The 26245-nt window shown below is 36.7% G+C and overlaps 2 protein-coding genes across 2 annotated transcripts in view; one reads left to right on the plus strand and one right to left on the minus strand.

The window, feature by feature from the left end:
• LOC110457919 (galectin-3-like) overlaps window positions 1–5497 on the plus strand; it is a 22678-nt gene extending 17181 nt beyond the window's left edge. Inside the window, exons 3-6 of the mRNA XM_021509382.1 lie at window positions 53–250; window positions 2408–2496; window positions 4395–4611; window positions 4944–5497. Of these exons, the coding sequence (XP_021365057.1) occupies window positions 53–250; window positions 2408–2496; window positions 4395–4611; window positions 4944–5060 (621 nt within the window). The 3' untranslated portion in view covers window positions 5061–5497. The remainder of the gene's footprint in view (window positions 1–52; window positions 251–2407; window positions 2497–4394; window positions 4612–4943) is intronic.
• A 9776-nt stretch (window positions 5498–15273) lies between these two features.
• On the minus strand, window positions 15274–26089 carry LOC110457914 (cubilin-like). Its single transcript, XM_021509377.1, has 10 exons — window positions 25874–26089; window positions 25418–25569; window positions 24969–25075; window positions 22884–22983; window positions 21653–21765; window positions 21035–21211; window positions 18058–18136; window positions 17243–17358; window positions 16251–16403; window positions 15274–15621 (listed from the first exon to the last, which is right to left on the minus strand). Exons 3-10 carry the CDS (start codon window positions 25033–25035, stop codon window positions 15467–15469), a joined length of 960 nt encoding a protein of 319 aa, XP_021365052.1. The 5' UTR covers window positions 25036–25075; window positions 25418–25569; window positions 25874–26089; the 3' UTR covers window positions 15274–15466.
• Between the last annotated feature and the right edge of the window lie 156 nt (window positions 26090–26245).

Consider the following 26245-nt stretch of genomic DNA (forward strand, 5'->3'; position numbering starts at 1 on the left):
AATCTCCAATCTCAAGTAAACCTATCTTAATTAGCATCATTCAAATATCCAGGGTATGCCTCCAAACCAAGGGTATCCGGGGATGCATCCTGGAGGAATGCAGCATGGAGGGATGCAGCCTGGAGGTATGCCACCGGGTGGTATGCCATACCAGGGCGGCATGCCTTATCAGGGAATGCCACAGGGAATGCCACAAGGAATGCCACAACAGATGGGGGCAATGTATGGAGGTCCGCCAATACACAACCCTGTAGGTATCACACAAGCAATATCAGTTTTACAAATATTTAAGGATTAGTTTGAATATATTTTTTTTTCATGTTATGGAGATATAACACACAAAAAACGAAGTGTACCGGTTTTTTTGTGTTATAGCTCCATAACATGAAAAATATATTCAAATTAATCGTTATAATTTGTTCTACTATACACAATCCTTGCGGAAATACACTTTTATTGATAGACTTTTTTCTCTTAGAAAGTATTGCGCTGCTGTATCAGCCAATCAAAAGCGACGTTACAAACGGCGACGTAATTTTTTTATGGCATAGGCTGATAACATAATTTTTTAAGCCAATGAAAATGCTTGTTACATGCACGATTAAATTATTACGCAATACTTATAACATGTACGACAAGTAACTGTTACAGCCAAAACAGTAACATGACGCCAGTGGTTATATAGACACAACACAATAAAACCCTCTCTAACAGCCCATGTTGGAATCAGCTACTCCAAAACTAAGTTTGCATGATGAAAAAAGATGGTGTTAAAAGTGGATAGTTCCATTTTCACAGAATCAGAAATATTGATAAAATAAGATAAAATAAAATACAATGCACACGCAAACATGTTTACTATATTGTGTATATTGTATATATCAAAACTTAATTCTAACCGCAAACATGTTTACTATATTGTGTATATTGTATATATCAAAACCAAATTCTAACCGCAAACATGTTTACTATATTGTGTATATTGTATATCAAAACTGAATTCTAACCGCAAACATGTTTACTATATGGTGTATATTGTATATATCAAAACCAAATTCTAACCGCAACCATGTTTACTATATTGTGTATATTGTATATATCAAAACCTAATTCTAACCGCAAACATGTTTACTATATTGCGTATATTGTATATATCAAAACTTAATTCTAACCGCAAACATGTTTATTATATTGTGTATATTGTATATATACAAACTTAATTCTAACCGCAAGCATGTTTACTATATTGTGTATATTGTATATATCAAAACTTCATTCTAACCGCAAACATGTTTATTATATTGTGTATATTGTATATATCAAAACTTAATTCCAACCGCAAACATGTTTACTATATTGTGTATATTGTATATCAAAACTTAATTCTAACCGCAAACATGTTTACTATATGGTGTATATTGTATATATCAAAACCAAATTCTAACCGCAAACATGTTTATTATATTGTGTATATTGTATATATCAAAACTTAATTCTAACCGCAAACATGTTTACTATATTGTGTATATTGTATATNACTATATTGTGTATATTGTATATATCAAAACTTAATTCTAACCGCAAACATGTTAACTATATTGTGTATATTGTATATATCAAAACTTAATTCTAACCGCAAACATGTTTACTATATTGTGTATATTGTTTATATCAAAACTTAATTCTAACCGCAAACAACTGATCCAAAGTGTTTGAAACTGTTTTGCTGGCATGACGAAAGCTTCGATAAATCATTTCTGAATAGAAAACCCTATTTTATGGAACGTTTATGACAAAATAATAATAATAAAATAAACAAAATTTAATCCACAATGTAGTATTCTGAATGTGAGACTTTGATGGGGCTCGACCGGGATTCGGTCCCTGGACCCTGTACATCAGACTACTATCGTTCTAACCGCTTCAGCTGCCTAGTCAACGGAAGTGTCCAGGTCCAACTATGTCACAGTTATTTCCAAACGAAAGTTAAGGGGAGATAACTGTATATACGCAAAAAACTACACTACATGGATAATTAGTACAACTTCACTTAGAAATCAGTTAGGATCACATTTAATTTTGCAAAAGGATAAACGGACCCTGTCACATTCAATCTGGTGATAAATTATCTTAAGAATCAAAATCCTTTACAATGCTAAATTAACTAAAATTAAGAAAAAAATCATCTTACAAGAAAATATCATTACAGAAAATTATCTGTGCTGTAGCAAACTGTACAAATCACCCCGTGTTTCTACTAGTTAAAATCAGCCACAGTGCCCCTGTTAAGTTAACTCCTCAATGTTCAAAAAACACCTAAAGGCATTGTCGTTTGTTTAATGTATTTTTGTATATAATTTGTAAAAGTTTGCAATACGTGCTTGTCATTTTTTCTGTCAATTTTCAGCCCATACCGTTCGTGACTCAAGTCCAGGGAGGCCTTTCCATCGGGAGAAGCATTGTCATTAGTGGCATGTCAATCGCTGGCAGCGAGGGGTAACTAGTTCTTCATTGTAGTGTTACATAGGGGTCACTGGCTCGTTCAGTAGAGAAACCGGCAGTGTCAGTACATCGTAGACTTGCTAAGTTTTTTTATGAACGATTTTCTGGCTTCATTTTTACTACTAGCTTATCTCCCCCTAGTTAAGAACTTAGAATCAGACATCCAGGTGGTACACATTATTAGAGAGAATTGTTTTTTTCCAAATGATTCAATATTCTAGAGACGGTGGCCAGTCTAAGTACATCGGTACAGTCATAGTAGATCCACATCATAGCAATACACATGAATTGGTGTTGCCAAGATGATGATGTCGCCTTATTTTTTGATAATGTAGAAAACTTTTAACCTCTTGCGTGGTAAAAACATGATTCCTTATAAATTGCTTCTGTTGCAATATTTTAAATACCGTATTACGTACAATGTATACTATTTACTATAGATACAGCTAACATGCGTTTAGAATCCATTAGTTAGATTTACAGCGAAAGAAAGTAAAATAATAGGTATTGTAATATGCGCGATTGACACGTTAAAACACGTTATTTATCAGGTAAAGCGAGTTTTCGGATCGATTAATGGTCTCGTTCAAGCAAACCAAGTCATCAGTAAAAGTGTAATATCTAAATTTTACGAATATTCTTTAACTTGTCTTCCAGAACCTTAGGTTTCTACTGGTACCGTTAAGCAACATCGTTGTCCAATGTCCTGTATCCGTTTCCATATTTACGCTTGTGAAATCTAATATCACCTGATTTGCTAGTTTTTGACAAACCGAATGATAACGTAATATCTACAGGAAAAATAAATGTTCGTTAGATTAATAAAAAAATAATAATATGTTTTTAGAGCTACAAGTCCATTCCGTGGCAAACTGATTCCTTTTTTAACAAAAGTGTGGTACAGACCCCTTAGGCCACACAAGTGTGGTACAGATCCCTTAGGCCACAACATTATTGTACACTGTAGGAGTACTTGCATGTATTTCTATGTTCAGTTATTTTCAATGCATTTAAATTTTTGTGGAAACAGCTCGACTTTTACCAGAAACACGAACTTTGTAGATCCATATATTTTAGTAAATCTGGCTGTACAATTTACTATGTTAGCTAAATCAATGTGTGAAAACATACATCAAACAAACTTACTCGTTATACGATTGCATAATACCACGACTTCCGAGATATATGTCGACTGCTGACGGATAAACTTATACCACAGGCCTTTCAGGTTGATGAAGAATATGGAAAAGGTTTTAATGTCGCCATCAGGATATTACAGAAAAATAGGCTAGTTCTTTGTATGAAATGTAGGTCAATATTTCTATTATGTTTATTAGAATACCATGTGGTTTTGTTGTCACTATCCGAATCCTCGATGTGAAGACGCGACATTACTTGGATTCGACTTTGATTTATATGGCGGGTATCGTGTCGTTGATGAAGCAGAAGCCGTTACCTGTCCGGAACACGTTATTATTCTTGTACTTTTTCAAGGGTATCCATGTAAATCTTTCTTTTTTTCATATTTGCCCCTGTTATTTCCGTCTTTTCGTATTGCAGAGTTATCTGCTCTTGTGAGCAGGTATTGATTGTTTCGTCATTTGTTTGTGAGAGTAACGTGATCAATTTTTGAGAAAACGACGTAATTTTCTCACCCAAACCAATGACGTGACAATCAATGTCTGCTCACAAGAGAAGATAACTCTGCAATACGCAAAGACGAAATGAGTTCGAATTGTGTTGGTTTAACCAGACGATGTGCATTGAAAAAAATACACTCACCAAAACGAACATTCCATTATAATTTAAGGCGTGGTTTGAGTTGCGTGCAATATCATTGCATGTAAGTTTATGTCATATCTTCATCGTACACAAAATGTTCCTCTTTCCAGTCGATTCGACATTAATTTTCAAGAGGACCCGTCTGGTGAAACCATCGGCCTTCATTTTAACCCCCGTGTCCAGACTGGAGCGGACAGCAATGTCACCGTCCTCAACTCAAGGTCGGGAGGAAGCTGGGGAACGGAGGACAGGGGAGCACCGTACTTCCCGTTTGGGTTTAATCAACAGTTCGAACTACGCTTCATTGTGGATCAAGATAGATTCAGGGTAAGTAGGATATTAGATAAACCTAAGGCCAATGATCGTAATGATATGTTCCTACCGGATATTGATGTTACAAATTAGAGAATAGAGACACAACATCATTTGGTTGGGTCTAATACCTGGTATGAGGATATAGATGAGTTGTGTCCCCTTCTTATTTAGATGCCTCACGGTTGGTTGGCAATAGCATTAAACTTCTAGTTAAATATTTAAAAAAAACGTCATTTTGTATAAAATACTAATAAGCTGACATCAACCATTTTAATTTGCAGAAAAAGGTTACAATGTGATTAAGTGCCAGTCGGTTAGTAATACTGATCATATTTGTTTTGCAGATATTCTCAAACAACAAACCGTTCTGCGATTTCCCTCACAGACTGCACCCACCACAAAAGTTTGGATGTATCAGCATCTCCGGGGACGTACAGATCTACCAGATCAGATTAGAATAGACTAGTAATGTGATACCTAGTCGTATATAAATGGTTTATACAATGTATACATTTTAGTTATACTATTCATGAAGGCGCTGATTCACATCAAGACATTTATTTATTCACAACAGTTTTGTTATATTTGTACTGCATAGGTTTTACACTTTGTTCAACGTTAGAAACTGTTTTAGTTATCATTTCCCCGGTAGCAATATCAGAGTTTACTCAAAGATCCGCCATACATATATGTATGCAAATACATTATACTGTTTTATTGATATAGATAATATTTTCAATACATCTGTTGTTACGTCATGATCTACAAGAAACTTTAGTTTGAACCCCTTGTGGAATTAGTGATTTTCTTACGCGGCCTCTGCTTGGGGTCAAAACTCCACCACAATAAAGATGTTGCGCCAATTTCAACATTTGAAATCCAATTATTTTCTTCCTTTCTAATTATTTGTGTTTTATTTCCGGTTGCTTCAGTTCTTTCGCTTTTGCTCGTAGTGTTCAAACAAGCAAGGGATGTTGCGGTAATCTTTCCCCTAACGGGGACAAACCAAAGCCTTTAAAAATACTACTTAGTATTGTCTCGCTGCTTGAGATTTAACTTTAAATTGATAGCTTTAAGGTCTAGTAATTGCTGAACGTAACAGAAATGTTCACTGCACTGGTGGATTATTAGTATTATTATGAATAAATGTGTCAACAGATCAGTTATAATTATGATGTAGCCTTAGAATAGATAGCAATGCTCCATTATTTGTCTACTGATGCTTAGTTCTCAAGTTCGAATAGCACCAGAAAACGTAATTCAAACTCAAAAGTCAGTGTTTTGTTTACGTTTTTAAAAAAAATGGCGCGTGCTATGACTATGCATTCTGTTTTGGACTATAGGAATAAATTCACCTATAGAAATACTTGTTTTCATACAAATCCTAAAGGTCATCATAAAATTTTAATGTGCTGACACAAAATATTCATCTGAAGTGTAATATACTGCAAAATACGATTTGGGGCATGACATTCGCAAAAACAGGAAACGCTGATTGGTGACTTCAGAGCGTTCTGTTAATATCGAAAGTGAGACCCGGGTGCTAGAACACCCATCGATATTCTTTCTTTAATACAACCATAAATTAACATAATTCATCCTCAGAATTTTTAAATGAATAATGGTTTGGTGATTCGATTTGGGTACTATCACCTTAAATGATTTTATACTTTCCATTTTCCTGTTTTTTTGCATACGTTTCGGAAAACTTCGGACTTTTTATTCTCTTGAATAGTATTACCTCTGGTGTGTAATCAGTGCACACAATGGACATATACTGCAGTAAATGTTCACTTTGGCGTTCTGCTTCGACAAACAAAAGTTTAGATAGGTCAATCATTGCTTCATCTTTCTAGTGAAGCTTTAACCCTTTCGCCCCTAGGTAACTTTAGTAGACTCTACCATACATTTATCTTGGTGAGTCCATTTCGGTCTACAGTGGTGAAGGGTTAAACTAATGGCGATAATGACTTGTCAGTGTGACCAGCCAACGTTTCATGCTACTGTGTCCAGGTTATGACATTTCAGTGAGTTTGCACTTATCATAGCATGACCATAGCATCTATCAACACTGGATGCGCGTGATCCTAGCTGTTGAATTTTATTGAGGACTTCAAAGTAGCGTAATTTCCTTTTCTCAAAATGATACTAGTATTCCTTGCTGTTCCTTGAAATCACTTGTTTAACAGTGGCGGATCCAGACTTGTTTTGGGGTCATTCTGTTTTAAAAGAATCTTAGTATTTGATGTCCGCAATAAAAATACTTTTATTTGAAATTTTACATATTACAGTTAAAATACATGGCCATATTGAAAACTGGTCAACAGTAAATGTCAGGCAAGAGAAACAATAACATTATGATAACAAATCTCTATATAAAATATAAACTCTATTTATTTTTCAACAATTATGAAACAATTTATTTCAACTTATATTAATCACTTTTGTTAGCCCGAATGTTAGCGCGTGGGGGTCTAAGTATGGGAGGAAACTGGATTACCCGGAGAAACCCCACATGGTCGGGCAGGTGACCCCAACCTTTTCACCTGCAATCGGGTAAGCTTTCCACTGCACCACCCGACCACCAACAAGTCTCTAACAAGTTATGGCAATGGAGTCCTAGTGTGCACACAAACATCCTACTGCTGGACTAGTTCTGTAACTCAAACCCTCAGAGTTGCACGTAATTCAGCAATATACGATATGTTAACCCAGTTGTATTGAGTCGGATACGTTAACCCAGTGGTATTGAGTCGGATACGTTAACCCAGTGGTATTGAGTCGGATACGTTAACCCAGTTGGATTGAGTCGGATACGTTAACCCAGCTTTACTGAGTCGGATACGTTAACCCAGTTGTACGGAGTCGGATACGTTAACCCAGTTGTATTGAGTCGGGGACGTTAAACCAGCTGTATTGAGTCGGGTACGTTAAACCAGCTGTATTGAGTCGGAAACGTTAACCCAGCTGTATTGAGTCGGGGACGTTAACCCAGTTGTATTGAGTCGGGGACGTTAAACCAGCTGTATTGAGTCGGGTACGTTAAACCAGCTGTATTGAGTCGGAAACGTTAACCCAGTTGTATTGAGTCGGGGACGTTAAACCAGCTGTATTGAGTCGGGTACGTTAAACCAGCTGTATTGAGTCGGAAACGTTAACCCAGTTGTATTGAGTCGGGGACGTTAACCCAGTTGTATTGAGTCGGATGCGTTAACCCAGCTGTATTGAGTCGGATAAGTTAACTCAGCTGTATTGAGTCGGATACGGTAACTCAGCTGTATTGAGTCGGATACGTTAACTCAGCTGTATTGAGTCGGATACGTTAACTCAGCTGTATTGAGTCGGATACGTTAACCCAGTTGTACGGAGTCGGATACGTTAACCCAGTTGTATTGAGTCGGATACGTTAACCAAGCTGGATTGAGTCGGGTACGTTAACCCAGTTGTATTGAGTCGGATACGTTAACCAAGCTGGATTGAGTCGGGTACGTTAACCCAGTTGTATTGAGTCGGATACGTTAACCCAGTTGTATTGAGTCGGATACGTTAACCCAGCTTTATACGTTAAAAATATTGTATGTACTCCAAACCGATTGGAGAGATTTGTCGTCGCCATAGCCTTCGCTATCATTGCTATGCTGATGACACACAAATTTACATGGTCATAAAACCACAGGACAGTTGGAATACAGTCTCAGAAAGTCTGGAAGCTTGTCTGACAGATATCAGTATCTGGATGAACGCCAACATGCTTAAACTTAATCAGGAAAAGACGGAACTAATCGTCTTTTCCCCAAAGTGTCAGCAAACAATGGCTCTCCAGCTCAAGGTTGGTGCCAGAACTATTGAGACTGTTCCAGCTGTTAAAAACCTAGGGGTATACTTTGACAGTTCTCTGAACATGGAGAAACAAGTGAACGCTATTGCCAAATCCTGTTACTACCAGATCAGGAACATCGGCTGTATTCGGCAGTTTCTAACTGCAGATGCATGCAAGATTTTGGTGCATTCACTTGTTACCTCTCGGTTGGATTATGGTAACGCCCTGCTCTGTGGTATATCTGACAAACTAACTAGTCGTCTGCAGAGGGTTCAGAACACTGCAGCACGGCTAGTTACTCGTACTCGAAAGAGAGAGCACATCACACCTGCGCTTTATTCGTTGCACTGGTTACCTGTACGATACAGGTCGCAGTACAAAATTCTGGTATACACATACAAGGCACTGAATGGAACAGCTCCTCAGTACCTACAGGAACTTGTTACCCTGTATCAGCCGTCAAGATCACTGCGGTCGGAGTCAGAATCTTTGTTGTGTGTCCCAAAATCTCGTACTGTGACCTACGGAAACAGATGCTTTGGGAGGGTTTCGGCTACGTTGTGGAATAGTTTACCATCTGCTATTAGGAAGTCGAATATCCTGGCCAAGTTCAAGAGGGACATAAAAACTCACCTCTTCACGTCTGCATTTTAGAATCTTTGCAAAGACGTCATGTAAATACCACCCTTTTATTTGTTCAATTATGTGCACATTGCTTGTTAAATGTATGAAAGTGATTGCAAGCCTTTGTGTTTTGTTTTCACAATTATAACCATTACTATTATCCATATGTTGTAAAGCGCCTTAGAGTAATTTTACAAATTATATATGGCGCTATATAAATGCTGTATATTATTATTATTATATTATATTATATTATGTGTTTATATTTCATATTTCAAATAACTATGTTTCCACTCAAGCTTACCATAACGTCTATTCGTGTTGATTCATGTTTTCACTCACGCTCATTGATGTACTTTTATGTGTATTTATGTTTTAATTCAAGGCTATATTGTGAATATTTTTCATATTTCATAGGCTGATTCACTATTGTACATATCATTTACATTAATATTTACATTCCTGTTCATACGTGTTAATTCGTGTTTTACATTCGTTCATCTTCATATTATAGCCGCATGTTGATATACATGTACTTATATTTGATCAACTTGCTTATTACTATCCCTCCATCAATGAAAATCAGCGGTGAAAGTAATTCCAGTACAGCTCCGTCCATATTAAAAATAGTAATACATGAAAATATATTGTTTAGTAACCTGAGCGAGGGATAACGATAACAGTGTATTCCTGTCTGTATTATTTTGAAATGCCTTTTTATCTGATTAGCCTCCAATAACGATTAGTAAGTTTCTCCCAGTGTTGCATTTGTATGTATTTAACGTTACCCGCAAGCACATTGTCTCAACGACAAACAGTGTTTGTTTATGTTGTGTTATTTTGTGTATATCGTTCTAAATCATATCGTTTCCTCTCTCAATACCCCGCCTCTGTCCTTACCGTCTTTAGCTCTAAATCATCCTTCTCTCCCTTTTCCTCCATTCTCTCTCTTTACTCCTATCTCTCCCTTTTCCTCCCTTCTCTACCTTTTCCTACCTTTATATGTATGCACCTATGACCCCACTGTTCCCGTCAATGCTGAGTACGTAGCCGTACACGTGTGTACATGTGTGGATTACAGACCCGATCGCCGTCCTGTAACAGTGTTAATTTTTGATGATTGTGGGTAACGATATAGTGTCCTACAGAGCGGCGATCGGCTGTTTCTACCTTCGTACACACAGTGGCCTATCTAAAAAACAGTATATTTTCTACATAAATCTCCGTAAATTACTAGATGGATGCATGCTCGGTATAATATATGTTCTTACAAAACTGGTATATGCTATACATTTGATCTTATCTAGCGTTATTGATAATTCGAACTTTCTGTTTATTCTCCAACTCCTTCTCTTATCTAGTAATGATGTACATCCAAATCCAGGACCTGATGATCTCCACAAAGACTATTCTATTTTCCACCTTAATTTTCGCAGTCTTAGAAATAAGTTATCTTACCGAGAACATGTAGCGTCGGACTTTGATGTTGTCAGTATTACTGAGACCCATCTTGAAATATCCATAGCAGATGATGACGTACTCCTAGATGGTTATGATATGTACCGTAAAGACCGTGGAACACCGGGTGGGGGGATAAATGTTTACACTTCCAGCCTCATGTGCACACGTCGTCGAACTGACCTGGAATTCCAGGTAGGTGAAGTTGTATGGGTAGAGATCCAGTTTCCAAACAAGAAATTTCTTTTATGCACAGTATATAGACCTCCAAACTGTGTACAAGCTTTCTTGGATTTCTTCCGACTTTCTGTAGAAACAGCCATGAATGAGACACCGTATGTTGTTATAGTTGGTGATATTAATGTTGACCTTCTTACAGTAGATAATAATCACTCACTCGTTGATATAATGAACTTTTTTCACCTGACGAACGTTATCGACAGACCGACACGAATTGGACGCACGCGCTGCACACTTCTTGACCCCATTCTTCTATCAGACACTTGTACTTTTACAATAGCCGACATAATAGAGATAGACCGTGAAATTTCGGACCATGAAGCGACATCTGTAGAACTAAATATAGGGACTAAAATTGTTAGAAAATATAAAAGAAAAATATTATGCTATAAAGACGCAGATTACGAACGTTTTAACAGCTTACTTGTAGCAACGGACTGGACTGATCTATTTTTGAGAACCCATTCCCCGGACGACATGTGTGACACCTTTACATCTAGATATTTAGAAATAGCTGATGAGTGTATTCCTTCTAAAGTAGTCACAATCAGACCTAATGACAAACCTTGGTTTAACTCTGACATGAGACGTGAAATTAGGAAAAGAGACAGACTTCTCCATAAATATAAATCCAATCGCACTACAACTTTAGGAAACAGCGAAATAGCGTTAACAATCTTAAAAAAAGGACAAAAGAATTCACGCGGACATTAACGGTCTTTTAGACACCTTTAGTGATACAAATCCCAGAAGTTTTTGGAAACTTGTCCGCAGATTAATAAAATCATCTCAAACGTCTGGTAGTATACCGCCATTACGGAGTGCGACTGGAAACATAGAAATGGATGACGACATAAAGACTAACATACTTAATGACTACTTTGCTTCTATTTCTACTATCGACGATACTTACACAGACGTACCTGTTATAGAATCCAGAACAGACTCGACTATCTCAGACATACCCTTTAATATTAATGACATTATTGACATACTCAAAACTTTAAAAATTGGTAAAGCTGTAGGAAATGATACAATTAGTCATAATATGTTAAAGAACACTGCTAATTCAGTTGCTTATCCGCTATCTTTAATCTTTCGTTCTTCTTTGGAGACTGGATCTTTCCCCAGACAATGGAAGCTTGCTCTAGTGATGCCAATTTTTAAAAAAGGAGATAAACAAGACCCCTCAAATTATAGACCTATTGCATTGCTAAGTACTGTTGGTAAGGTTTTTGAAAGATTAGTTGCTAAACATTTACATAACTACCTTTTAGAGAATTCTCTAATATATAAGTATCAGTCAGGTTTCCAACCAGGTCATTCTACCGTACACCAGCTTATAAAAATATACCACAACTTGTGCGACAATCTTGAAAAAAAGCAACCCACCTGTTTAGTCTATTGTGATATTTCTAAGGCATTCGATCGAGTGTGGCACAGGGGGCTGGGGGTGAAAATAGCTAGCTATGGAATATCGGGTAAGTTATTGGAAAGGTTAATTGATTATATTACAAATAGATCTCAACAAGTATTTTTTGGAAACAGTAAATCCTCTGTTATGACAACTAATGCAGGAGTACCTTAGGGTTCAGTCTTAGGTCCGTTGTTGTTCATACTTTATATTAATGATATAACAGATAATTTAGAAAGCTTATCAAATTTTTTTGCAGATGATACTTCTCTATTATGTTCAGATAAATCCCCACAAATATTAGAACAAAAAATTAATAACGATCTAAGAAATATTCAATTGTGGGCTGATAAATGGTTAGTTAGTTTTAATCCTGCAAAACCGAGGCTTTACTTATTTCTAATATAGAACTAGATCACCTGATTGAAATAGATTTTAATAATATCAGTATAGACTTTGTTGATAACCATAAACATCTGGGAGTATTCATCGATGCTAACTGTAAGTGGAGCTACCATATTGACAATATTTGTAAAAAAAGTAGTCAAGAAATTAGGTGTTCTCCGTAAATTGAAATATAATCTAAACCGCCATACATTAAATAAGATATATAGATCGTTTATACTTCCTATTCTAGAATATTGCTGTGAAGTTTGGGATGGTTGTTCTCTTACTGATACAGACAAGTTAGAAAAGTTACAATTAGAGGCAGGACGTATTGTCACCGGTTTACCTTCCTATGCTAGTAGACAATCTATATATACTGAAACGGGATGGGAATCCCTAGCCCACCGAAGGTCCCGTCGGAAACTGCAATTATTTTATAAAATTGATCATAATATTACTCCTAACTATCTAAACACTCTACTACCTCCTCTTGTCGAAAATGCTCGATATAATCTTAGAAACGCCGAAAACTACAACCTGCCTAACAACAGACTAGAGTTATCTAACATGTCTTACTTTCCTTCTACTATTAGACTCTGGAATCAGTTAACTTTAAGTATATGGCATAGCTCATCTTTTTCATCGTTTAAAAATGCCACTAGAGACAAACATTTGCCCCATGTACCCAATTACTTTTTCTACGGTGATAGAAAAAATAAGATCCTGCATACAAAACTAAGAAACCGTTCTAGCACTTTGAAAAACGATCTATTCCGAGTTAACCTGGTTGATGACCAACGTTATATGTGTGGTTACCCTATTGAAGACACCTTCCATTTCTTTTTTACTGTGATAATTATGTTGAACAGAGAATTAAACTTTATCGTGAACTGAATGCATACATCCCCCTTACATTGAATCTACTTCTTTTTGGAGATATAACAATTTCGGAACAAGAAAACAAAATTATATTTATGAATACTCAGCAATATATACAAGACTCGAACAGATTTTAACACCCTTCACCCCTCAAAATCGACATCTTTATTAATACATGTATCTTATTAATACTAATAGATTGACAACACGAGTTGCAACATACAAATATACGTATATATATAAGTATAATGAAGTCGTGTGTTTGGTCTTTCTCTGTGCGGACGGACTAGTTGAAACGGAAATACCAGCAAGAACGGAGTAAACAGGAGGAAGTTATAATAGCACGGGATGTGATGAACATTGATCAGAAGAAAGTTGTGAACAGCGAATAGTATAACTAGTCCGTTCGCATGGAGAAGGAACAACCACGTGGTCTGATATATATTTTCTTAAATTTACAGTCTTGTTGCAGTACTTATCTAGTACTCTTAAAAATTTTATCCTCTAACCCCTTCTTCCCTCTCTCTCTCCTCCCCTCTCACCATCCCCCTATCTCTCTCTCTTCCTTTATCTACATGTGCATGTTTATATTTGTGCGCATGTGTGTGGTTCGGTGCGTGAATGTGTGGGTGTATGTATGTCACTGATTAATTAATTTATAATACATAGCTTATTTACGTAGTTCTGCCATCATGAAATTTTGTTAAAAAATATTATTGTACAGGGAAAGGGCTTGATATAAGTTGTAAAACTTGTGCCCAATTCCATTGCTATGTAAAAAAGGCAATAAATATGTTTAAAACTAAAACTAGCGGGGTTGTTGTAATACAACACTTGTTCTATTATCGGGGTCGTTGTAATACAACACTTGCTCTATTAGCGGGGTCGTTGTAATACAACACTTGTTCGATTAGCGGTGTCGTTGTAATACAACACTTGTTCTATTAGCGGGGTCGTTATAATACAACACTTGTTCTATTAGCGGGGTCGTTGTAATACAACACTTGCTCTATTAGCGGGGTCGTTGTAATACAACACTTGTTCGATTAGCGGGGTCGTTGTAATACAACACTTGTTCTATTAGCGGGGTCGTTGTAATACAACACTTGCTCTATTAGCGGGGTCGTTGTAATACAATACTTTTTCGATTAGCGGGGTCGTTGTAATACAACACTTGCTCCATTAGCGGGGTCGTTGTAATACAACACTTGCTCTATTAGCGGGGTCGTTGTAGTACAACACTTGTTCGATTAGCGGGGTCGTTGTAAGCTTCAGAGCTTATGTGTGTTGTTTACAATGCATACGACGCTATATTATAGGAATATTATCAAAATACAGTCCCCTTATGAATCGAAGACTTTTCCAGTAACTTCCATTCGCTTTTGAAGATGTTCGACACTACTCCATGGATTGGTTTGGTTTGGTTTAGTATTGTTTAACGTCCTAACAGCAGCTATGGTCATTCAAGGACGGCCTCCCCTGTGTGAAAGATGCATGCGTGTAGTGTATGCGTGGGTGTTTTGGGAGGCTGCGATATGTTCGTGTTTGTCTCCTTGTGATAGCGCGGAACTGATGCCGACTTTATAGTGCTACCTCACTGAAACATACTGCCGAAGACACTCACCAGGACGCCCCACCCGGTCACATTATACTGACAACAGGCAAACCGTTCGTTCCACTCCTAAATTGCTGAGCGTTATAAGCAGGAATAGAATCTACCATTTTTACAGACTCTGGTATGTATCGGCCAGGGGACAGAACCCAAAGCCTTCCTCACAGGGGCGAACGCTCAACTAAAGGCCAAAAGTGAGGCATTGTCAAGGAGGACATTAGGAAGAAGAAAAATGTTTCGAAAGAAGAGAAAAGATAAGATCCCAAATTAAGTCGCCTCTTACGAGGCGCCACTATCATTTTTCTACTCAGTAATGCTACTCTTCATCTATGCATTCGTCCTCTACATTTTCCTTTCTATCGTTTGTTATGTTTTTCTGATCATCTGCATCTTCATCGGTTTTCACTTCCGGTTTATCTGCTAGCGACACAGTTTAAATCGATCGTACTTTTGAAGCTTTGATTGCACCTGCCTTCCGCAAACCAGCTGCCACTGCCATCGCTATTATAGGAACTGTTATCAGCGAGACGAGCGGGAGTAGACTACCAGACTCTGTTGCCACGGAGCTTGCTGACACGGAGGTGCATCCTAAAATTAGTTAATGGAGTCTATTTGAAATGATAAATTAACACAGAATCCGAATCCTAGGTACATTGTGTAGAGTATATTTAACCCCCCACCCCGCAAACAAAGTTTTGAAGGTATACAGATACAGAAACTACCCTTTCCGTCCATCGTCTGTCTGTCTGTCTTAACATGCACCTCTTACGTGCAACTCATCCTTAACCTTTGTTGGATGTTTCGTAAGAGTTGTCCTCTGGAGAAGAGACTGACTCACAGTACTAGAATAAATCTTTCGTAAATGCCATGCAAAGGCAATTATTACACTATTTCCTTCTGACGCTTTGGGGTGGATTCTACGTTATCTCAATTTACAGAATCAATAGCTGTATTCTCGATTTAAAGCACTGGTAACACAATCTATCTACATTGATGGGACGTTCATTTGCATTTTTATAATTAATCCGATATGACATAGCGTTTTACTGGAATACGGGATATGCTTTGTGGTATTGACGCTTACAAAATGTAATATGAATTACAAATATCAAATTTCTTAAAATGACGTGGTTTTAAATTGCATAACGGATATTATTTATTTACGTTTGTTTTTGTAATGTCTCATGAGGCAGATGATGGAAATATAAAATACAAACCAGCTCCGTTCCTGCTGTATGCCATAACGAATCCATTCCATTCGTCACTACTGTCTGACGTCATAGTGACAATGGCTGACGTATTGCTGGTAGCATAGTCCTTTGTGGAGTACCAATCATTTTGAACACACAGCTTTTCGGTCGGATTGTCATCTATCAACAAAAACACAGCCAACGTGACGTCATCTGACTTAGAAATCGAATCATTCTTTGATCAGGGTTTCAATCAAACTTTTCCCTGATATAGAATCAACGTAATTAAAAATCTGTCGTAACGTTTCAAGACCGGCTGGCCTCCTTTACAAGGAATCAATCTTGTCCAAGATACTATTCAGTCTTGAAACGTTGCATCGTGTTTATATATACCTGGCGCGTGTTTAAACTCAAGCTTTGATATTAACATATTTGCTTACTTACAAATATCATTGCAATAAATGGAAATGTTTTAAATAAATGTGATTAACGATTTTATTTAACAGTTAGGTTATACTGTAAATCATCTTATCTTTCGAAAACCTGAATTTCAGACCCGTATTTTATCGGAATCCATCACAAGAAATGTTAGAATACAGTACAACTGTTGTTACGAAGTACTGTCAAACCTTTGTATTTGATATTCCATATAGCTATGCTATACTCAAAATGAGCCCGGAAAAAAACCCATGATAAATAATCCTGTGTATTAAAAAGCACAACAGAATACCGAAGAATAATAGAATAAAATCAAAACTCGAACTCCACACTGATAACACTAGGCACAATATGGACAAAGAAATATTAACATGGAGCCCTTTGCTAAAGTACAGCACAAGACCAGGTGTTCCGGAATGGAAAGCACTATAAGAAACTAATTATGACAATAAGCATGCTTATATATACCTGGCTTGTGTTACATGTATGTACCTGTGAACAGACCATTTTCTAATTACCATACTGCTCAATTCTACGCAACCTCGCTCGTCCCAGTGTGAACTCTACTATTGTATGTTTACCGTATGTAAGAGTGAGGAAGTCGGAATCACATCCTTCCACGCTCAGATAGATAGTGTCCAGTACTAGCGTGCCACAGTCTCCCTGGGCACTTATTGTCCACGAACAACTGGTGGAGCTGTAATAAATACGTTCATCACTAAAACGGACTTTGAGATTTGTGAATGTTGCTGTGTGATTGTGATATATTGTAGTTTTAAAATGTTCTTCCACTTGACTCCCGACTTTATCTTAATGAAAACAACGCTCACGTGAAAAGGTTGACAACTATAATTAAGCTGGCCCCGTCTCTTTGCCCTTTGATGCATGAAAGAATGAGACATTTATTGGTTTGATGTTTGGTGTCTAATCCTAATTTTCATATAAGGGAAGATAAACTGCAGGACATTCCTTTACAAAAAGAAGCCAGGCTAACATCAAAATAGAATCAATCGACTTTAACATATATTTTTTCTGGCGGGAAATAGTGTGCAAATGAAGGTCACTGGGCTAAGACAATTGTACTTACAGGCGAAACCTTATCGGTAATGCTGAACGTATGAGTTGTTCTTTGCTGAATATAGTGCATTTCCAAATGAGATTTGACAGGGATACATGCAGTGAAGCAGTATACTGCCCGGGAGTTGTTAACCGATTGGCTGACACCACAGGGACCTGAGAATTTGTTACAGCTATATTTGGACCTAAACTAAGGTGTTCAGAGTAATTTTACATGGTTTAGGGGTTTAGATCGACTTTCGTTAAAAATGATAAATTGGGTGTCTAAATATAGCTGTACAAATTATCGGTTCCCTTTGGCTGACCCTAGTGTACTTACGTCGGATACTTAGCCGGAAAGTTTTGACTCGTCAGGTATTTTACGGAATCTGTCGCAGTCAGAGAGGCCGCTGTACAACCTGTATATAATACAAGTTATTATAGCATCATTTAAACCATCCGTACTGTGACGTCACATGATACATATAGGCCGACCAGGTTCCAAACCGGTCCTTGTTTATTATTTTATAACTGCTACATGCGGGAAGATGTAGCAGTCAACCACAGGGTCACGTTACACATGTCTGAAATACACATATGCTATACTGATACGGGTCACAACAAACATAAACATACACAGGGTCACGTTACACATGTCTGAAATACACATATGCTATACTGATACGGGTCACAACACACATAAACATACACAGGGTCACGTTACACATGTCTGAAATACACATATGCTATACTGATACGGGTCACAACACACATAAACATACACAGGGTCACGTTACACATGTCTGAAATACACATATGCTATACTGATACGGGTCACAACAAACATAAACATACACAGGGTCACGTTACACATGTCTGAAATACACATATGCTATACTGATACGGGTCACAACACACATAAACATACACAGGGTCACGTTACACATGTCTGAAATACACATATGCTATACTGATACGGGTCACAACAAACATAAACATACACAGGGTCACGTTACACATGTCTGAAATACACATATGCTATACTGATACGGGTCACAACACACATAAACATACACAGGGTCACGTTACACATGTCTGAAATACACATACGCTATACTGATACGGGTCACAACACACATAAACATACACAGGGTCACGTTACACATGTCTGAAATACACATATGCTATACTGATACGGGTCACAACACACATAAACATACACAGGGTCACGTTACACATGTCTGAAATACACATACGCTATACTGATACGGGTCACAACACACATAAACATACACAGGGTCACGTTACACATGTCTGAAATACACATATGCTATACTGATACGGGTCACAACACACATAAACATACACAGGGTCACGTTACAAATGTCTGAAATACACATACGCTATACTGATACGGGTCACAACACACATAAACATACACAGGGTCACGTTACACATGTCTGAAATACACATATGCTATACTGATACGGGTCACAACACAAGTGATGTTTATGTGTGTTGTGACCCGTATCAGTATAGCAACTGAAAGGGTACATTGTATGACCGGTAACACTATTGAATCATTATTACGTATAACTATATACTGTTCCTACTGATGTGGAACAGATCGTTCACACCTCAATGAACACAAATAGTGTTTCGCTGATTTACTATTGACGTGATAATAGATAACGAACATAACATTTTGTTGTAATTAAAAACGAGATAATTACAAAGACGGGCTCTATAAATAACTGTACCCACAACTTAAACTTTGATGCCATATACTGTAATATCCTGATTGAAATTATCTACACTGCATATGGACAAGCTTATTTTGAGTTTATTACACAGTAATGTTAATAAAACAAAATCTTATTTTGACAATGATTTGAAAAAAAAATTGAAGAAACTTTAAGCCGAATACTGTATCCAATGATTACATTTGACTCTTTGGTCACTTGGCATGATTTAACTGAGCTACACGAAAGCTTGTGTGAGCACAAAATCCATGCTTGAGCATGAGAACGGTTTCATATTTTTTTTTCATTTCAAAATATTTTATTAAATCAATTGATTCAATGGGAATTGGGCAACAGGCTTTGCCTATAAGAGCCCTCTCCTTTGGGTTACATACATTTCAAACAATAACATAATTATAATTAAGACATTAAAACATTAGCACTGGCTTGGAACATTAAATAGTACTTAATACTTAATACTTAATAGTCTCTATCTATCTCTGAACTAAGCAAAAGTAAACATTTAAAAATTTAAATTACTGAGGTAAAACAAATACAGTTGGGTTTTTTGTTATTTTTCTTTACATAGTAACCTGAGTATATAAAATATATTTCAAAACGGAAAGCCATGTGTGTATACTCATTTGTAAATAATCAAATTTTATAAATTTTACAACATATATTATTATCAAAAACTGGAACCTTCATTCAATACAGTAAATATTAAATATTATTAGTTGAATAATTTGTAACACCAACAAGTCCTCCATCACCACTCCTACTCCAGATAACAATCATAACTGGGCAGCACTAAAATGTCCATACCCACCACCACCACTGTGTGCTTACCCAGTCATTGACAATCCAGAGCAGGAGCCGTGTTAAAGGAGTATTCATATAGACATGTATACATACACATTGGGACTAGAATTAGCAGTTATTTCCAAAGCTGTTAGCAGACTCAATATATTTCTGAACACAGACACAAATAGCAGAATTAGGATCATGACTAAGGTGGTTACTTGTTCAGTGTTATTGTGATGGAATCTGTTGTGCAAGGTCCAACAGTAGAAAAGAGTCAATACTATGTATCAAGGGGAAAAGCTTAGAGTTAGAAAAGGGCGGAAAACGAAAAGATAAATTATTGTAATTGGCGCTATGCAAACTTTATTCTCCCAAACATTTCAAAAACGAGGCACACCAGAGTTTGAAAGTGAAAATCCTCTTCGCTCTTCCCACACACTTTTTGTTGATTGTAAATTAATGGAAAGAATTAACGACAATCAACAGCCAGTTATTATTAACGCACTTGTCATGTAGGATGTTTGGTACTATTGTTGACTAAGCATGTTGATTGTTTCGTATTAGAAAATCAGTAGAAGAGTTTATGGGTCCAGGAAACCTAGCTTCATATAGAGACTGTGTTCAAAGATGTTGCATCACATAAACATGTCATCTGTACAAAGTGTCATACCCCTGATACTAGCTCGACATCCTGCATGCTCGTAGGTTCTCAAGGTCTCGCTGACTTTGTATTGTAGCAGCAGTATCAAAATGTTGAATTCTTAATCTTACCGTAATCATTCGTTGAAGCAGACATGTATCGGATTCGGAATCCCTGTTGACCCGCCGTGCCAACTGTGCCGTCAGACGTGAACCGGATGTAGGCATTACCGGAAGTGGCTACTTCAGAAACCGTCTGGCCAGTCGATGCCGTGGCGGTGAATAGGGTGGTACCCGACGTACTTGTTCCTGTAAATACATATATATAAATCAAAGTCGTAAAAACGTGTATTTATCTATTAGCTGGAGACGTTTATAGAGACACCATTATATAACTAGTCTTTTATTGTTAGAATAGAAGTTTTGATTTCAGAATAAAGATGTCGACTGCGAGTCACTGCATAGATGATTAAGAAACAACTGATGGTAAATTAACACGTGCCAGTTAAAGATTAATGCCTTTTCATTAGGTTTAACAGTCATTATCAATTCCATTCGAAGATATTAACATCGGTGCATCCGACATTTTGGTTTGTTCGTTGAACCATACTACCCAGAAAACTAGCTCAATTTAATTAAAAAATGTTTCTTTAGCGTGTGCTTATTCTTTATGCACACAGTCTAGCAGGATTGTTTTCTGATTTATGCTAATTCTATTTATTTCAAACAGAAAAATTAGAACCGACTTACCGTCGTAAATACGCAGAAAGTCGCCGGTTGCTATGGTCGAGATGCTGACGTGGAATAGCAGACTATGAGAGGCAGGCATGGACGACTCAATCAGCCAAGCACAGTCGAGTGACCTACATATTTACACCGTAATAAAATCACAGATGACAGATTTAAACCAGCATTTACTAACAAAAAGGGGAAAAATAGAAGGAATGATTTACATTTACTTTCAGCGTTCTTATTGTACAGGTGCAATATACGAAAGGAACAGGGCAACAGGCAAATCATGTAAAAGCTATTACACAATTATTATTATTATTGTATTATTAACAATAATTCATGAAAATCCTGTTCTGTAATACCGTGTGTTTCTCTGAAGTATAATACATGGTACTTATCAAAACTAAAAGATATATCCAGGAAAACACAATGAAAACAAAGAACACAAACGAATATTATATAAATATATAAAAGGGATGAGATATACGATAGAGAACAAACTGATAGATAGTTATATAATAAACTCGGTATTTTCTGGAGAGATGCAGGCGTAGAAACAATGTTGATGTGACAGAAATTACACAAATACAGAAATATCCTTATTCGGGTTTGAGTCATACAGACGTCAATACAACCCATTTTATTTCATTAGACAGACATGAGATTAACATGGTCGAGTCAAAAGCAACAGTGACGTAAACAACCAAAACCATTATTGTACCAGGAATTGGACATATGCATATCAGGAGAAAGCAATAAGTACGGATCAATTTGTCTTTGCTGTGTCCAATAAGAGAATGCCCCACTGTAATCCGAATATGCCGAACTAGAATTCATTAAATGAGAACAGACAACTTATCAACCTGAGTCAGCAAGATATACAAATGTACATACCGACGGGACAGCCAACTACATATATGTTAATAGTTACGCATGCGCAGTGTATGAAAGTATATGGTACACAACAAGGTACAACCAAGATGGCGACTGACAGCGGAAGCAGTGTATATATGCCTTGATTCAAAGAGCCATTGGTATGTTACATCACCAAAGACAGGCACACAATGTACGAAATACGTACAACAGATTCAAAAGTTACCTTATATATATTTTTTTTTTTTTACATATTTCAAAACTAAAAACGAATGAAAAACTTTCTTGACTACTAATCAAGAATACTCATACAAAAATTACCACATAAAAGAAATATTTCACACAAAAATAACAAGAAACGCGCAAAAAGACATACTCGCCGTAGGAGCCACTGACTGGATACGTCATTTCCCCCATAGCATAGGAACCGGAAGTAGCAGCAAGGGTCAAATGTGTTCCGGCACATTGTGAGTAAGCTGTCATATATGATAAATATTTTGATTTTATGGAATGCTAACCAGAAATATCGTGATCAAGCTATCACAAATAAATGATTTTTGTCAAAAGTTGATGACACGTAGTGAATTTAGCTTAGTTCTTCAGTGAGGCCTTGAAAGTGATGACTTCAAAAATTATTCACCGATATTATACTTCGTAACACGTCAATCTCTTAATTATTTGTAATAAAGTTGAATGCTACGAAATGTCATATTTTGGGACTTTTATACATCCATCCCTAGGTGATACGAAGCTTCATTTAAATAATCCCTTGTTATCTATGGAGAGCATACCGACATCAAATCAACACTGCATAAGCCATAAGAAATCACAAAAAGAAAATATGCAGGTTACCTATCTTAACCGTATATAAATGTAAATATCAAGCATAGGTTGTGTCTGGATATTCTACTCATGGAGCAACGTCTGTTTGACGGGTGACGTTACCTATTCATGTTTCTTTTGGTTTAATATTTGAATGGTCTACCTGGATAAACCCTTTCGTGTGAGATCAGCTATGACAGTTACACATAATGCTATACTCTGAAAGAGACGTGGACATGTGCACGTTAACAAAAGGTACATCATGAAGGTATTATATGTTCCCAGACTTATGTATGAAAGCGTTGTAGTGACAAATTATTTATTGCCGTCGTCAAATAATAAAACAACAACACAAAACATCACCGTATTAAGAATTGCGTCGTATATAACTATTTTAATTATTCAATTTGTATGTCAATTTTTCTGCTCTGTAGTAGGTAGACTATATTTACTACAGAAAATTCAAACTGTTTAATTAACAAACAAAAACTCCGCCACTGAAAACCCCTCCCCCCTGACCTCTTGATTTCAAACCAGAGAGATGTTCTGCCTAACACCGTACCATATACTGCTCCAGGTAAGCTATCAGATCTGGCACCCTTAATTCCCCTTGAAGATATTGCAGGAAACCTACCTGCTGCACCATCGGTCGTGTATAATTAGTTTCTTTTTACAACATTGAACAAACGTACCCGCTCGGGAGTTACTCATTTTAACCCAATATTATAACCTTTATTTTATTGTGTGCAAAATCAGCTTATTAAGAATACATCTTTTAAATCATAGAAATTTGTGTCGTATTTGCGTTTGCTGGTTAAATTCTGTGAATTTCAAATTGCTTTAAGAATCAGGGAAAATGAAGTGGAAGTGTGTATTGTTACTTTGCACATCTAACTTTCGAAATGACTGCATGCACATTATAGAATTATGTCATACAGTTATTGTTTGGGTTAAAATTCGGATGTTGCTTCATACTGGTATTATAACTTTCCATATCTTTTATTAACTTCGTCCTGCTATTTAACCGTGTTTCCACCCAAAATAATGTATAAGTATTGATAAAATTATCGATCAATCGATAGATAAATTTATTTGAGCTTTTCTGTCTTTGTAATGTACTGACAAAACCCCTACTAAGCTGCGTCACAGATATGACATAGCATAGACAATGTGGTATGGCAGCGCACCTGACAACGGGATAAACAGAGGCACGCAGGTAATATGGTTACACAGACAAAAGAAATGATATCACACATGTTTTATAGGGAGCAGCAGATCAATTTAGTGTTATCGATGAAACTATATGGGATTTCCTTTTAAGAAAATATTGGGGGGGGGGGGGGGGGACTGCGGTGGGTCGAGTGGTTAAGGTGTCTGACATTCCGCTACCACTAGCGTTAGTTCGGTGGGTTTTCTCCGGGTACTCCAGATTTCCCCCATCGCGAAAACCTGACACGTCCTTGTATGAACATAGCTGCTAATAGGACGTAACACCCAAACAAACAAACAGAAAAGAATCTCTAGCATTATTTGACAACTCTTTGTTACACGAAAGTAATTAAGGACTGTTTCATTTTAATGATAACATAATTTCAAGTTACTTCGGTATATGAGAACATGCGTGTCAACGCCAACTTACCTTGCCGATTGCCAGCTATAATCAAAACTAGCAAGCATATACCATGATGAAACTTCGAGAATTCCATTCGTACTCTTGTTGTAAATTCGGATGTCTTTCTCGTATACCTGCAATATAAACCAAATCAAACAAATATTGTAATATTCCAATTTCGGTATCGTTGCAATTTTGTATTTTTGTTCTTTTCACGTTGTTTCCTATAAATCAAGTCATACATTTCCCCGTGGTATTCTTTTGATTCTCTTGTGTAAGTAGCCAGTTAGACAATGAAATGTGCATACAGACAGTATCATCAACACGAACACCTTAGAAGGAGCAAAACTGTTATCGTTATTTAATTTATTTTATTTCGTTTAGTTATTTTATAATTATAACTTTTTTGTTTTTTTGTTTTTTTTGCTTTTTTAAAATTGGTCTTTGCCATACAAGTACAGTTATAAAAGGTTTACCTTCGTTGGCGATGATTAGCGTCCTGCTAAAACATCGGAGTTCTTCAGATTTGCACGTTAAATTGCTGATGTTGTTATCAAACTTGTGCAACGCTTGTGTAATACACTTTCTCGTGGTGTTAAAAATCCAGCTGCACATGTGTATGGTTTACCTTTAAATGCATAGACAACAAATAATTACGTGTATACCTATAGCGACACAACACTCGTCGTTCTGTTCAATCATAGAAGCTCATCAAACATTTATATATGCAAGAAATTTGGTCGAGTCAGATGATGAATAGACTGACATTCTCTCATTGTTTAGCATCATGGGTTGCTACAGTAATTGTTGTACTTACTTTAAGCCAGTGAGAAACGGTTGGTTAGTTACTTTGTAACAAACTGAACGCCAAACGGAAACTATGAATATTGACAATGTAAAGCATTCTCTGTTCGTGTAATGTCTATACCTACCTGTGCTAAATCAGGGTTTTTGATGGACGGTCACCTAGACCCGCTGCGTTCGTTCAAGGTTAAGCTAAATGATAGGTGAAAACAGTACTATTATGAAATCAAATCGTTCAAGAGTCTAGGAGAAGTACGTATTGACAGGCAACATTTTAGCGTAAACGAGAAATTGCAATGGTGTACTCTTTATTGAACTTTAAAACTATTGCGGAAACGTTGGAAGTGCTGTAACGGAATAAATAAATGATTTATTTAAAGATATGTTTTTTTAGTTAACACACATGTTTCCAGAACCGCGGTGTCATCTATAGGACTGATTACGGATTTTCTCCCAATGTCAACTTTTTTGGACTCTTTGAACTAAACATTAAATGAATG

The sequence above is a fragment of the Mizuhopecten yessoensis genome, unplaced genomic scaffold, assembly GCF_002113885.1.
Source record: "Mizuhopecten yessoensis strain PY_sf001 unplaced genomic scaffold, ASM211388v2 scaffold9371, whole genome shotgun sequence".
Lineage (NCBI taxonomy): Eukaryota > Metazoa > Mollusca > Bivalvia > Pectinida > Pectinidae > Mizuhopecten > Mizuhopecten yessoensis.